Here is a 13,392-nt window from a genome sequence, read left to right as displayed (position 1 = left end):
GGCAGTGGTCGCCGACTGTGGTCGCCGGCAACGGCGACCAGTGGTGGTCTTCAGCGGCAACCAACAGGGCGGGGCCAACGACAGCGGGCGGCAACGACGGTGGACTAGTGATATATTCGACATTTAAATTTTGATTAAACGATGATCTCGTAATGTAATCGGATTACATAGTATTTGCTTTGTAATCTAGATTGCAAAACTTCATTACCTTTTGTAATCCAGATTATATTACATTACAAGTTTAAAATTAAATTAAACAAAATAATCAGTTTTGTAATATAATTCTGATTACATTATAAGGTTGATTATACTCTATCAAATGTAGCCTTAGATTTCTATATTCTACTATGATCATCCTGTCTCTATTATAGTAAAAGAAATTTTAAATTTTTCAGTGTCAATAATGAGAATAAATATTTAATTTCATAGATAATATGGATAAAAGACGATCTCCTAACTTTTTGGACGTATAAGCTATGATTCAACGAGAACCGTAAAAATAATATAAAGAATATATAATGAAATAGAAGATTTTTGTTATCAACGCTAGAGCATCCACATCAGATACCCTATTTAAAAAATTTATCTTAAATTTTGGATAGAGTAGCTAAAATTTTTTTACATCAGTTACTCTATCGATTCCCTAAATTATGTATTTATGAACAGTACTTCTCTAAATTTAGGGAATAGATTCCATTTCCTAAACATTATAGAGGAGAGAGAAAAAAAAGGAAGTTGATATATGATGTATTGAAAAATAGATATCCAAATTTAATAAAGTAATTTTTTAACCTTAGATTATGCATTTTGGATAGGGAAACTATCGTGGATGGTCTTAATAAAAGTAGAAAATAGAAATAAAAAACAAAGAATTAAGGGGCTTTAGAGATGTATAAACAACTTACAAACTCTTTTTTAATATATATATTTTTTAAATTTAAATATTTTTTGAAAATAAAAATAATAATTTTGAACCGCATCTAATTGACCCGTGCATGAATCATAATTAATTTTATGATTTGATCCCACGGATGATCCGAGATGGTAAGTAGTGATATATTTGTCACATGAGGTTGTGGGGTCGAATCGTAAGACTGTCAGAGTGTAAATCCCTACATCCTGTGCAATTCATCCTACCACCACTTATCCTTTAGGCTGTCGTGATTTATCTCCTTCGTGATGGTCTGGGGTTTTTAAGGCGTTGAGGACAAGCGATTTCGCCTTTGCTATATAATTATTTTTATGATTTGTCTCTCTTTAGCCCGAAGGCATGGTTGGCTAGCATGTGATAGTGTTGTTACAACAGGTCTGAGTGAAATCTCGATAAAAATTGTGTATATCGTCCTCCCATATATTGGCTAAGTATATTTTTTTTATTTAACTCTCAATCAAAAATCTTTGATAACTAATCCTCTTAATAATATGGTAATAGCATCTAAATATCTAAATATAGTGACAGAACCAAGGTCGGCCAAATTGTCTGCAAGTACATAAATCACTTGTATCGAAATTATAGATTTCTTTAGTAAAAGTAATTCTTTCTTAAGCAGCTCATTTATGTACTAAGGTAGGTTGATAGTCTACTATAAAAGACATTCTCCCTAATAAGATAGATACTTTTGATCTTACTTGAATGAAAAGAAAGAATATGGGGACAATTGTGTGGGGCTGGAGTCAATGTATGATTTTTTGCTATAATAGGGATGAATATGAAAAGCGTTTTGAATGAGCGTATTCATTTTTTGTTAGGAGGGATGATAATTTTCTTCAAATCTATTCAAGATTTGATATTCAATATAAATGAAGGAGGATATGAAAAAATTATCAATATCTGATTTTATATATATATTTTGAATATTAGAAGTAGGTTATACATATGTTTATTTTTTTTAATTATATATATATATATATATTTTAATATGGTATTAATTTTAATATATTTTTATTGAATAACTATAGTCGAATGGAATGGGAAAATTTATTAATATAGAAAATATTTAATTATATGTCTACATGAATGAGGATAAATATCTAATATCCAATGAATCTCATATCTAATCCATTGTCACGCCTATTTGCTTACACTAAACCTTAATCATTTAAAGGTCGACGTTAGTAGAACAGTCTCAATTCCGAACCGTACAAGTGCTCTATAAGGGTGCAGCAAAGAGGGGAACGACGTCACGACCTTGTCCTCGCCGTCGTACCCAGTCCGCCGGCATTGCCGCACTTCCTTCACCTCCCTCTCCGGCGGACCAGCCCCTTTCTGACGCCGCAACTGATTCCTCCGACCGACTGCGAGCTCCGATGGCCAAGACTTCCAAGAAGATGCCGAGGCGAAACAGGTCGTCGCCCCAAGGGAGTCTGGTCGGCCTCGGCTGGGAGCTCCTCGTTTTCGGATCCTTCGCACTGAATCTGGTAGCCATCGCTTTGTTCGCCTTGCCCTCGCTAGACAGGAGCGGAACGCCGCTAGGTCTCGACTCCGAAGGTTCCGTGGCGGAGGCTGCGCTCGTGGCGTCGCCGCATTCCGAAGGCCAGAAGGAGGAGATGGTGTCGGAGGAAGAGGAGATCAGCGTGTCTTCCACCTCCGGCTCCCTCCCCGCATCCAAGGATGCCGTTATTAACCTCGACCAGTGAGTGTTCTCATCGCCGATCCTCCTCAATCAATTAGTCGAATCCGATTGCCGGTTACAAGATCAGTAATGTCGCCGATCTTTTCCTCTTCTTCCTTTCCATTTCCTAAAGTTGGATTTTTCACATCGTATTTGGAACAAGTACTTGTGTGAAACTCCTATCTGCCTTCACTTTTCCAATCATCTTCATTCTTTTTTGTTCGAAATAAATGTGATAACTAAAAGTACTCTACCTAATTCCAAAGGGGATGAAACAGCCATATATTTATATATACTTTTAAGAAGCTGTAAAAATCTTGACTTTGTTTCTGGTATTTACTTTACTATCTTACTGTGGAACGATTTCCAGCGGAGACCCAACCATGTACGAATCCTTCTGGAAGGGAATGGGCAACCGAGGGGACATAACGATCGCTGGGTGGCAGGCCATTAGCTATTTCTCAGACGTCACCAACTTGTGCTGGTTCCTTGAACCAGAGTTTGATCATGAGATTCGTCGCCTCCATCGCCTCGTAGGAAATGCTATAGCTGATAACCACTTTGTGATCGTGGGCACAGGCTCAACGCAGCTCTTTCAAGCTGCCCTTTACGCTTTATCTCCTCCCGACACTCCTGAGCCACTTAGTGTTGTTTCTGCAGTTCCATACTACTCGGTGAGTTCCATTACATATAATCCATAGAACCAATTCTCAAGGTTTATGGATTTACATGAAAAATCTTTTGTTGCTGTTGTGCTTGTCTTTAATTTCTACCATCATGAGGAGGATTGAGATGGTTACTTTTCTTAGCGGGCCAAAGTCCCCATCAATTAATTCCTTGGTATTGACTAATAGATAAGCCTATTATGTAGGCATAAAGATAGTGGTCCCTAAGAAGTAGACATCTTTAATTATTGTAGCTTTGTTGAATATCTTTCTGCGTTTTACTTCCCTTCCCACAGATCTTCTATTGCCGACTGCATGTGTTGTTTACTTCTGTAGACTAATCATACATCTGTTGCAACTTAGTTTTCAAATGGCGCCCCATGTTCTGTCTTACATCTCTTCAATAATGTAAGAGTTCAACTCTATTGGAAGTCCTACCTTTTCTCGTATAGATTGGACATTTATACTTAAATAGTTAAAGAGAACAATGCCCTGAGGTCAGTGAGTGTCCTAAGCAACATGGCCAAGCAGATGCATGTTTCATAGTTGTGGGGGGCACATGTGCTAGAAAAAGTTTTACCAAAATATTCCACTTTTTCACTTTGAGTGGACTATGACCAAGTGTTTGAAGGACCGTCCGTATTAGATTTATTATACGCAACCTTACACTAGATTGTAAGAGATTATTTTCGCGACTCGAACGTATAACCACAAGGTCACACAATAGTAATTTTACCATTGCGCCAAGGCTCCTCTTCATGTACGAAGTGTTTTTGCACTTTTTTGTTTTTTTTTGTGGTTTAAGAAAATAATGTTAGATAAATTATCTTTGCAAGCCAATGAAGAAAATAATGTTAGATAAATTATCTTTGCAAGCCAATGAAATTAAATTTTCTATTTACAGTTGGTGCCCCAGTTATCTTCTATATTGTCACTGCTCATTAAGACCTCTCTTGATCTACTGCTGTTTTAAAGCACATACTTTGAGTTGTCTTCAGTTATTTCAGTTTTCTACTAGTCTTAGTGCCCTAGATTGAAAACCCTTTTCATCTGGATAACATTGTAATTGACAATGATAATTGCAGTCATATCCAGCAGTGACAGACTACCTTCGGTCGGGGCTATATCGGTGGGCTGGTGATGCATCAGCATGCAAAGGCAATGCTTACATAGAGTTAGTATGCTCCCCTAACAATCCTGATGGTTCCATTAGAGAAGCAGTCCTGAACTCTGAGAATGGAATGACAATTTATGACTTGGCATACTATTGGCCACAATACACCCCCATAACTCGTGCTGAAGACTACGATATTATGCTATTTACTGTCTCAAAGACGACCGGCCATGCTGGAAGTCGGGTTGGGTAAACTTCTTTCCTTCACCTGCAACAAGACTTCTGACACTTGTAAAAAAAAATAAAGGTTTTAAGTAATGATTCACAGCTGGGCTCTAGTGAGAAACAAGGATGTTGCTAAGAGAATGATCAAGTTTATTGAGCTGAACAGCATTGGAGTTTCAAAGGATTCACAACTCCGGGCAGCTAAGATATTCAAGGCCATTTCAGATGGTTATGAACTTCCAAATCCAGAGAACAAGTACAAACTCTTCAATTTCGGTCGGCAACATATGTCCATGAGATGGAAGAAGTTGCGCGAAGCTGTGAAGGTCTCAGGCATCTTTAGTTTACCTGAGTTCCAGCCATCCCATTGTAAGTTCGCAAGGGAGAGGACTGAAACCTATCCTGGTAATCCTCCACTCAGTCAAAAATTTTCTTTCTTCCACCATTAATCTTAACTTGTGAATTATTTATATTTATTTCCTAATCATACTGTATCATTCATTTCATATTAAGTATGGTGGTTCATCTAATTTTTTGTGTTGTTCATTGGGTGGTAGCTTTTGCCTGGCTCAAATGTGAAAAGGAGGGAGTGGAAGACTGTGAAAGCTTCTTAAGGAGTCACAAGATCCTGTCTCGGAACGGCAAGCATTTCGGTGCAGACCGTAAGTACGTGAGAATAAGCATGTTGGATCGCGATCATACATTTGATCTCTTCGTTGAACGTCTTTCTTCTCTCACCTGAGGCACCATTTGACCTCTTCGTAGGACGTCTTTCTTCCTACCAAATGACACTTTTTTTTTTTTAAATCAATGATGTGTTTCCTAATTCGTAGCCTCATTAATTACTCCTTTTGCTGAATTATAGTATTGATTGATTAATCTTAGGCTACTGGAGATCCACAGTTGACTAAAAACAAAGATTCCCTAGATATACTGCAATCCAAGTGGTCCAATTTGTAGGATCCTAATCAAAGATTCTTTGTCACATTAACTTCCACTCCAATCATTCACAACGATCAATCATCACTTTTCCATTGTAGATAGTCATGGCATTTAGTTGTCTGTTTCAGTAATGATTAAAGACACTAGCGACAAAGGATGAGGATGTTGGGAGGTATGGGCATTAGCAATGGCTAATATGGCCAGTTGAGGACCACCCAACTTTCTGAAATCTTATCAACTTTCACTAGAAGAATAAAAGCAAAATCTTAACGCATGCGGAGCTTCAAGATTTGACAGTTGCTAGCATGTTGGCATAATCATGATGGATCGATTCTCTTTGTTCTTCTTTGCTAGAATGTGATGACCCATGGTCACTCATTTTGAGTCTCTAGCAAGTTGTAATCAAGGAGATGGAAAAAACAAGAATGCACATACATGTGAATCTTAGCTTTTCAGAAAAATCCGTAAAGGCAAACACTCCAATAATTGAATGTTTTCACTTTTGAAGAGATGTGACATTTGCTGCACGTAAATTTAGCATTGAACTAAAGCATTGTGATCAGTATGTGATGCTTTCTTTCGAATCAGTTGGCATTTTCATATATGTTTTTTCCTAACCCTAGCAGATATATATATATATATAAACTGACTGTCTTGCATCTCTTGTATTCATTCCCTTGGGGCTTCTTGCACAGCATCTCTGCCTCCATTGAGCCAAACAGGGAGAAGTATTAAAATACGTTTGCACATTGTTTGTCACCAAGTGAACAGGCATGATCATGCAAATGCATGTTTACCAGTTCAGTCTGATACATGTTCTAAAACTTCTGCTACAATTTATTTAAATGTCACACTTTGTCTCCATACCAAATGGACATTAGCTATGATCCACATAAATTGCATTTTTATTAAGCATTACCTGCCAGACTAGATTCATGCAGTCTCATGAACTAAAGCAGGAGTAGATCCACAACTTTACTTTAAGTACTTGTTTATTTAGGTGGAAAAGCAAGAGCAACTAGAGATGAAAATAGATTAATTATCTTTTGTTTCTTCTATCTCGATAGCCAATCATATCTGTTATATTTGCAAAAACTACAAGGGACTTATGATGATCCATTACAATGATGTTACAAGTCTTACTTCTAGTGAAAGTATTAAAGAAGGCTTTGAACTTCATAATTAAGAGGTGTAAATGGAATTTCCAACTGGTTTATATCTGTAAGTGACTAGCGCTTGATAACCCAAAAAGAATGAAGTTAGAAACAACAGAGAGCTGCTAAAGAGTAGCGAAGTCGAGAATGACAATCACCCAGAGCACAATTCTTGGACTTTGCAGTGTGGTTGTATTGTATGATGTGTTGCTCAAATTCAATATTGGAAGCCTATCTCAAGCTCTTTACAGTTGTATCTACTAAGAAGAATCCCAGTTTATCCTTGCAAAGTTGAGTTTGTGCTAAATTGACAAGTACAAAATGGAAAACGGCAGGATGGTGATGGATACGGAGGCTTTTCCCCCTTTGTGAACGATGACTTCCATGATAATACTTGGAATTGTAGCACTTTAAGAACCACGTATCGGTCAAAAGAGCTTGCGAGGTGGACGTCCAGTTTTGAATGTTCAAGAAGGTGAGGGTGGACCGGGAGAAGGCAAAGTATGAAGTTCGCTGCAAGTGCAGTGGCCATCACGAGAGGCGAGGCTGTGATTGGCCTCTCGGTAGCCTTCGCGACAGGTGAGGTTGTGATTGACCTCTCTATGGTTGTTGCGAGAGGCGAGGCCACGACCGGCCTCTTCGTCGCCATTGAGGCCTCTCCACAAACTTGTGGTGAGGTTGTGATTGGCCTCTCCGCGATCATCCTCTCCACGACTGTCACAAGAGGCGAGGCCACGATCGGCCTCTCCATAATCATCGCAAGAAGGGCTTTTTGGTGCTGAAGGTGGAGCTAGAGAAAGCCTATCATAAGCTTAACTGGAAGTTCATACATGAAGCATCTCCAATAGTCGGTTTCGGTTTGCTTACCGCATCACTACTTCGAGTTTTTGGAGTAGAGAAGAACTAAAGAGCGCAAGGCACCATATGGATTCTGATTTATTTTCCTATATTTTTCATCTTATGCTTAGAGCGTCTACCTTAGGTTTAAGTTTGTAAGTGAATTAAACATTGATGAGCAAGTTTGGTATAGAGATCGATAGTGATACGGGTTATGATAGGTCGACTTGTTAAATGAAAGAGTTAGGATTGAGAATGATGGGAGAAGTATATAACCGAGCGAATGTATAATTAATAAGATAATGAATGACTAAGAAAAAGGTTTTTTTGCAAGCGCTCGATCAGGCAAAGCTCGACTGAGCGTAAAGACATTAGCCTTAGGGAGATTCTTAGTATATTACCAGCCGAGTGAAAGTCGAGTGAGCACCGATGTGCCTTCGCACGCTCGGTCAGGCAAAGTCCGACCGAGCGTAAAGACACTTAGCCTTATAAGAAGCTCGTAGTATATTACCGGTTGAATGAAGGCCAAGCGAGCACCAAGGTGCATGCATGTGCTCGGTTAGGCAAAACCCGATTTAGCATAAAGACATTTAGCCTTAGGGAAATTTGTAGTATATCATTGGTTGAGCGAAGGTCAAGTGAGCACCGATGTTTCTTCGCATGCTCGATCAGGCAAAGCCCGACCAAGCGTAGATGCACTTAGCCTTAGAGAAGCTCGTAGTATATTACCGGCCGAACGAAGGCCAAGGGAGCACCAAGGTACCTGCATGCGCTCAGTTAGACAAAACCCGACCGACCGTAAAGGCATTTAGCCTTAGGGAAATTCTTAGTATATTACCGGTCGAGCGAAGGCCGAGCGAGCACCAAGGTGCCTGCATGCACTTGGTTAGGCAAAGCCCGACCGAGCGTAAAGGCATTTAGCCTTAGGGAAATTCTTAGTATATTACCGGCCGAGTGAAAGCCGAGTGAGCATCGATATGCCTTCGCGCACTTGGTCAGACAAAGCCCGATCGAGCGTAGAGACACTTAGCCTTATAAGAAGCTCGTAGTATATCACCGGCCGAACGAAGACCGAGTGAGCACCGATGTGCCTTCGCACGCTCGGTCAGACAAAGCTCGACCGAGCGTAGAGGCACTTAGCCTTAGAGAAGCTCATAGTATATTACTGGCTGAACGAAGGCCGAGCGAGCACCAAGGTGCATGCATGCGCCTGGTTAGGCAAAACCTGACCAAGCGTAAAGGCATTTAGTCTTATAAGCGCTCAATAAATTACCGATCAAGTGAACGTTGAGCAGGCATCAATGAGTGTCTGCATGCGCTCGGTTAGGCAAAGCCCAACCGAGCATAAAGGTATTTAGTCTTATAGAAGTTCGTAGTATATTATCGGCCGAGTGAAGGCCGAGCGAGCACCCATGAGCTCGTATACACTTGGCTGAGCAAAGCCCGGCCGAGCTCAGAGACGCTTAGTCTTATACAGCTTTCAGTATATTATCGGCCAAGTGAGGGCCAAGTGAGCACCAATGTGCTTATATACGTCCGACTGAGTGAAGGTTGGACGAGCGTTAAGGTGCTTACATGTGCTCGATCGGGAGGAGCCCGACTGGGCATAAAGTCACTCAGCCTTATAGTACATTCTTGGACAGAACATGCTCAACAGAAGGTATTTCTAATATATATATATATATATGATCCTGTCCGAACCAGAAGTCAGCAGACGCTGGGCACGTGACGCTCCAAGGCTCGCTGATGTAGGTCTCCAACTAGTGTCGAGATGCTTCGGCTATCCTGCACAGAAGTCGAGCCGGGAAGGGGATTCCCAGCGACGACCCTCCGACGCTCAAGTCAGGTAAATCACGATGAACAAGGTGGCTCCAGAAGTCTCAGAGTACATACCATCCTCCCCTGTCGATGAAACCTGAGGTTCTTTATATAGAGCTGTGAAAGGTTCGGGCACGTGTACCAAGGTGCATAAGTGTCCCCTGTCCTATCCTAGGTATGCGGCTGTCAGAAAGTTTACCTGACCCATATCGCTACAGTCAAAGCATGCCCTCGATGGGACGGCAGAATCCCCTGTCACAAGATTTGGAGCATGACACACACGTGAAACCTACAGGTTGTTGGAGAAAGAAATCCTCTGGCCATTTCCTTTGCTCCAAACTTGTAGTCCGAGCGGAAAGATACCTAAACATCCGACCGGACATCCGCAGTGGTTTACTTGTGCTTTGTGGAGACTAACAAACAGGGGTGCTTTATGACTGTGATCGGTCAAAAGGTCAGCTCGGCCCATGACCTTTTTAACTGAGCGTCGGAACCCCGATTTGACAGGGTGCCTACCAACTATGAGTGCAAACCGGCCGGACCTTTCCGGGTACTCGATTCCATCGGCCGGCCGGCAGTCCAATCGGACCGGCCCTCTATGGCCGTCCGTCCGGTCGGACCACATTCTCCTCTGGGTGGGCGGCTGTTCCGGTGACTTCCACTTGGCGTTGACTTTGCAAGAAAAAAGGGGGGGGCCCGCTCTTACTACCGGATCACTTGCCTTCCCTTCAAGTCTAGTCGAAGGAGGCGAATAGTCTGACTGACTGGACTGTGAGTCTAGCCGAACGGCTCATCCATGCTAATATTCTACGCCCGGTCAGCGGCGGAGATATCCTTGAATGAATCAATGATGGTTTTTGCCGGATCTCCTCGCGTTCTGCGTCAATCTTCGACATCAATGTCGATCATACCTTCAATAAATGCTACGAATGATTGACTGCCACGTGGAGCAATGCCATCAGAGGACGGAGGCGGTTGCATGACATTTTGATGTAACCGAAGCAATTCGAAATAAACGGCTAGATGTATGCATTGATTCCCGTGACCTGGATCCGACGGTGGGGGCCGACCGGCCCTCACACTATAAATTCCTCGTTTCCTTCTCATCTTCGCACGCCTCCGTTACCTCTACTGTTGCTCTCTGCGTTGCGGGGCTCCGGCGATCTTGTTGCTGCCTTCTGACGCTTTCCGGCGCCTTTCCTCGATTCATCTCCCCTCAGTAAGGTTTTAGATCTCTCATTTTTCCTTTCCGATATCTAATTCGCACTTCTGCTCTAGTTTTTGAAACTCCATTTCCCCGTCTTTGAAACTTCCTTTTTGATTTCTTCTGTCCCGATCATGGCCAGTTCTTCTCATCCCGAAGAACAATCCTTAGGCCCATGGTATACTACCATGCGATCTCGTTTCGAACAACGGGATTTTGATATTTTGGCTGACAATTTCGAAATCCCCGAGGATATCGAAGTTCGCCTAGCTGGTCCTGCCGCTCGGCCACACAGACCGCCGCGCGGTGGTTTCTGTGTCTTTCGCGACCAATTTACCGCCGGTCTGCGGTTCCCCGTCCATCCTTTTATAGCAGACGTCTGCAATTATTTTGGCGTGCCGCTCGGAAGTTTAGTACCAAACACCTTCCGTCTCCTCTGCGGCGTTGTCGTTTTGTTCAAGATTCACAACATTCCCCTCCGACCGGAGGTCTTCTTTTATTTCTATTATCCTAAGCAAGCCGAGCCGGGCACCTTTATGTTCCAAGCTCGGCCCGGTTTGGTCTTCTTCAATAAACTACCCACTTCCAATAAACATTGGAAGGACTATTATTTCTACCTCCGCATGCCCAGTCAGCCAAACTTTCCGACCCAGTGGCAAGTCAGTCTACCTCCCCCTCCCGAACTGAAGAAATTCAAGACCCGACCGGACTATCTTCACGCCGCAAATGTACTAGCCGGTCTACGACTTGACATCAACAAGCTTCTTCACGAGGGAGTGATGTACATTTTTGGGCTGAGTCCTATACGGACCCCGCTTCCGACCGGCTTCGGTAAGAACTTTGCTTTGGCACTTGCTTTAATTGCTAACTGATTTCTTTTTCTCTTCGTGCAGCTGACATCGTCATGGACTCGGTGATGGCCGGCGTTCTAAAGAGAAAGGCAGCAGCGCTGGAGGCTGTGGCAGCCAAAGAAATGAAGGCGCTGGGTATTCAGCCGGTCGGTTCTCACGAAGGAGAAAGCGGCACCCAGGCTGAATCGGCCGCTCAGGCCTCTCAACAGCATGTGGACAGCGGCGCTACCCCCTCCAGGGAACCAACGGCCCCCGAGGAAGGGTCCGTTCGGGAGGAGGATCAGCCGCTGCAAAAGAGACGCCGAGTGGAGACCCCGCTACGCTCGGCTACCTCTGCGGTCCAACCCTCTGACCGGGCCGCCTCGACTGCGAAAGGGAAAGCGCCGGTGCCTGAGACCATTTCATCTGACCGGACGCCTTCTGATTGGGACGAGCTGACTGCTCCGGTCGAGGCCACTCCGGTCGACACTCTCCCCCCCGCTCGCCGTTCAGTCCAACGTTCGACCATCCATTCGCGGTCTTCTGCGCCAGCTTCTGATCCCGGTCGGGCGATCCCTGGTCACGGCCGCACAATACGGGTTACTCTTCACCTTCCGACTGAAGAGTTGCTGCCAGAAGCTGACCGGACGACCGTGCCCGAGCACACTGTTACTTTGAAAGGGCCCCTCGCCGAGATGTGGGCCGACGCTCGGGCGCGCGTAGCACTGATCCCTCTCCAGAACTTAGCCAATAGCCACATGCAAGCGGCTACGGGGGTAAGTTCTTCGTTGTTTTTTGTTTTACCTAAAATATTTCCGCTCGGCTTCTAACAATTGCGACTTCTTGTTTCAGAGGTGGGTGGAAGAGATAGCAGTTTCCAACCGTCTGGCTATGGCGGACGAGGAGATAAGGCAACTGCGGGCGGCAGGTGGTCCGAGCGGCTCCCAAGGACCTTCCTACTCCGAGCTGCAAAAAGAGCTGAAGAAAACTCAAACTCGCTGGCTGCTGAGCAGAAGAAAACAGTGATCGGGCCCACGCCCTAGCCGAGTCCGAGCGACAGGTCAAGTCGCTTGACACAAAGATAACTCTGCCACCACCGGAAGAACACGACCATCTCCGATCCGGAGAAGAAAAACGTGGAGGCCGGGGCCTGGAGTTGAAGATAAAGGAGCGGACCGATCGAGAGAAGGCAGGCCGCTCGGCCGATGCGGAGAAGATTGAACGTCTGAATGAGGCCCTGACAAGCTCCCAGGCAACCTTCAAGGAATACCAGGATGCCGAGCCGAGCCGAGTCGCCGCTCTCCGACAAAGTTACATCCGATCGCCCGAGTTCTCGGAAAAATTTGCGAGCGGATGTACTCGGCTTTCGACCTGGCAATTACGGCCACTATGACCTATCTGAAGTCGAAGGGCCTTCTTCCGGAGTCCACCAATATTCCGGCGGCGATCAAGTGGAGCTCTGAGCAACATTCCGAGGGACCTCTACGACTACATCGAGTAATTTTTGTAATTTCGCAGCTCGGCTGAACATGAACCTTTTTGTACTTAGGCCGCTCGACCTAAGGTTCTAATTTTAATGAAATGCTTTCCTTTCGTGTACTCTATCTTTTTGCACTGTTCCCTGGCTGACACTTGTACGGTCCGCTCGTCTTCTATCACATCATACCTTGGGCATTCGAGGTGCATTCTTCCAGAATGAAGTGTTTTCCCCAGCTCTCCCGTCCGGCCGAATATCAATCTGGGCTGCTGGCCAGAATCGCTCGCTATAAGCCGATCCGAACCTTTTTTACCTCGAGTCCGATCGGAAAATAGCTTCGGTCTGACAATCGGCGGGGAATACGAATGATCGCAGTGTCGACGATATTCCGTTCGGATTATTTATAGACGCCGGCTCGTCTCTTGATCTTTAACGACGGTGCTCGTCGATCTTCCGCTCGGAGGGTTTATAGACGCCGGCTCGTCTCTTGATCTTTAACGACGGTGCTCGTCGG

At 44.1% G+C, this 13,392-nt stretch overlaps 1 protein-coding gene across 1 annotated transcript; it reads left to right on the top strand.

Annotated features, from left to right (window-relative positions):
• The first annotated feature begins 2,111 nt into the window (after positions 1-2,111).
• LOC121976960 (tryptophan aminotransferase-related protein 1-like) lies at positions 2,112-5,490 on the top strand. The gene is made up of 5 exons (XM_042529402.1): positions 2,112-2,633; positions 2,983-3,286; positions 4,363-4,640; positions 4,720-5,021; positions 5,174-5,490. The coding sequence occupies exons 1-5, from the start codon at positions 2,308-2,310 to the stop codon at positions 5,356-5,358; spliced, it is 1,395 nt and encodes a 464-aa protein (XP_042385336.1). The 5' UTR covers positions 2,112-2,307; the 3' UTR covers positions 5,359-5,490.
• The last annotated feature ends 7,902 nt before the right edge of the window (positions 5,491-13,392 follow it).

Source organism: Zingiber officinale, chromosome 4B (assembly GCF_018446385.1).
Source record: "Zingiber officinale cultivar Zhangliang chromosome 4B, Zo_v1.1, whole genome shotgun sequence".
NCBI classification, from domain to species: Eukaryota; Viridiplantae; Streptophyta; class Magnoliopsida; order Zingiberales; family Zingiberaceae; genus Zingiber; species Zingiber officinale.
Note: the sequence above shows the minus strand (reverse complement) of the source record. Positions and strands in the feature narration are given on the sequence as shown.

What these genes read in the sequence shown, in the direction of transcription:
- LOC121976960 (XM_042529402.1), top strand. Translation starts at nt 2,308, where the DNA reads ATGGCCAAGACTTCCAAGAAGATGCCGAGGCGAAACAGGTCGTCGCCC. An exon ending in CTGCAGTTCCATACTACTCG is followed by an intron (nt 3,287 to 4,362) that starts GTGAGTTCCATT and finishes TGATAATTGCAG; the next exon opens with TCATATCCAGCAGTGACAGA. An exon ending in GAGGACTGAAACCTATCCTG is followed by an intron (nt 5,022 to 5,173) that starts GTAATCCTCCAC and finishes ATTGGGTGGTAG; the next exon opens with CTTTTGCCTGGCTCAAATGT.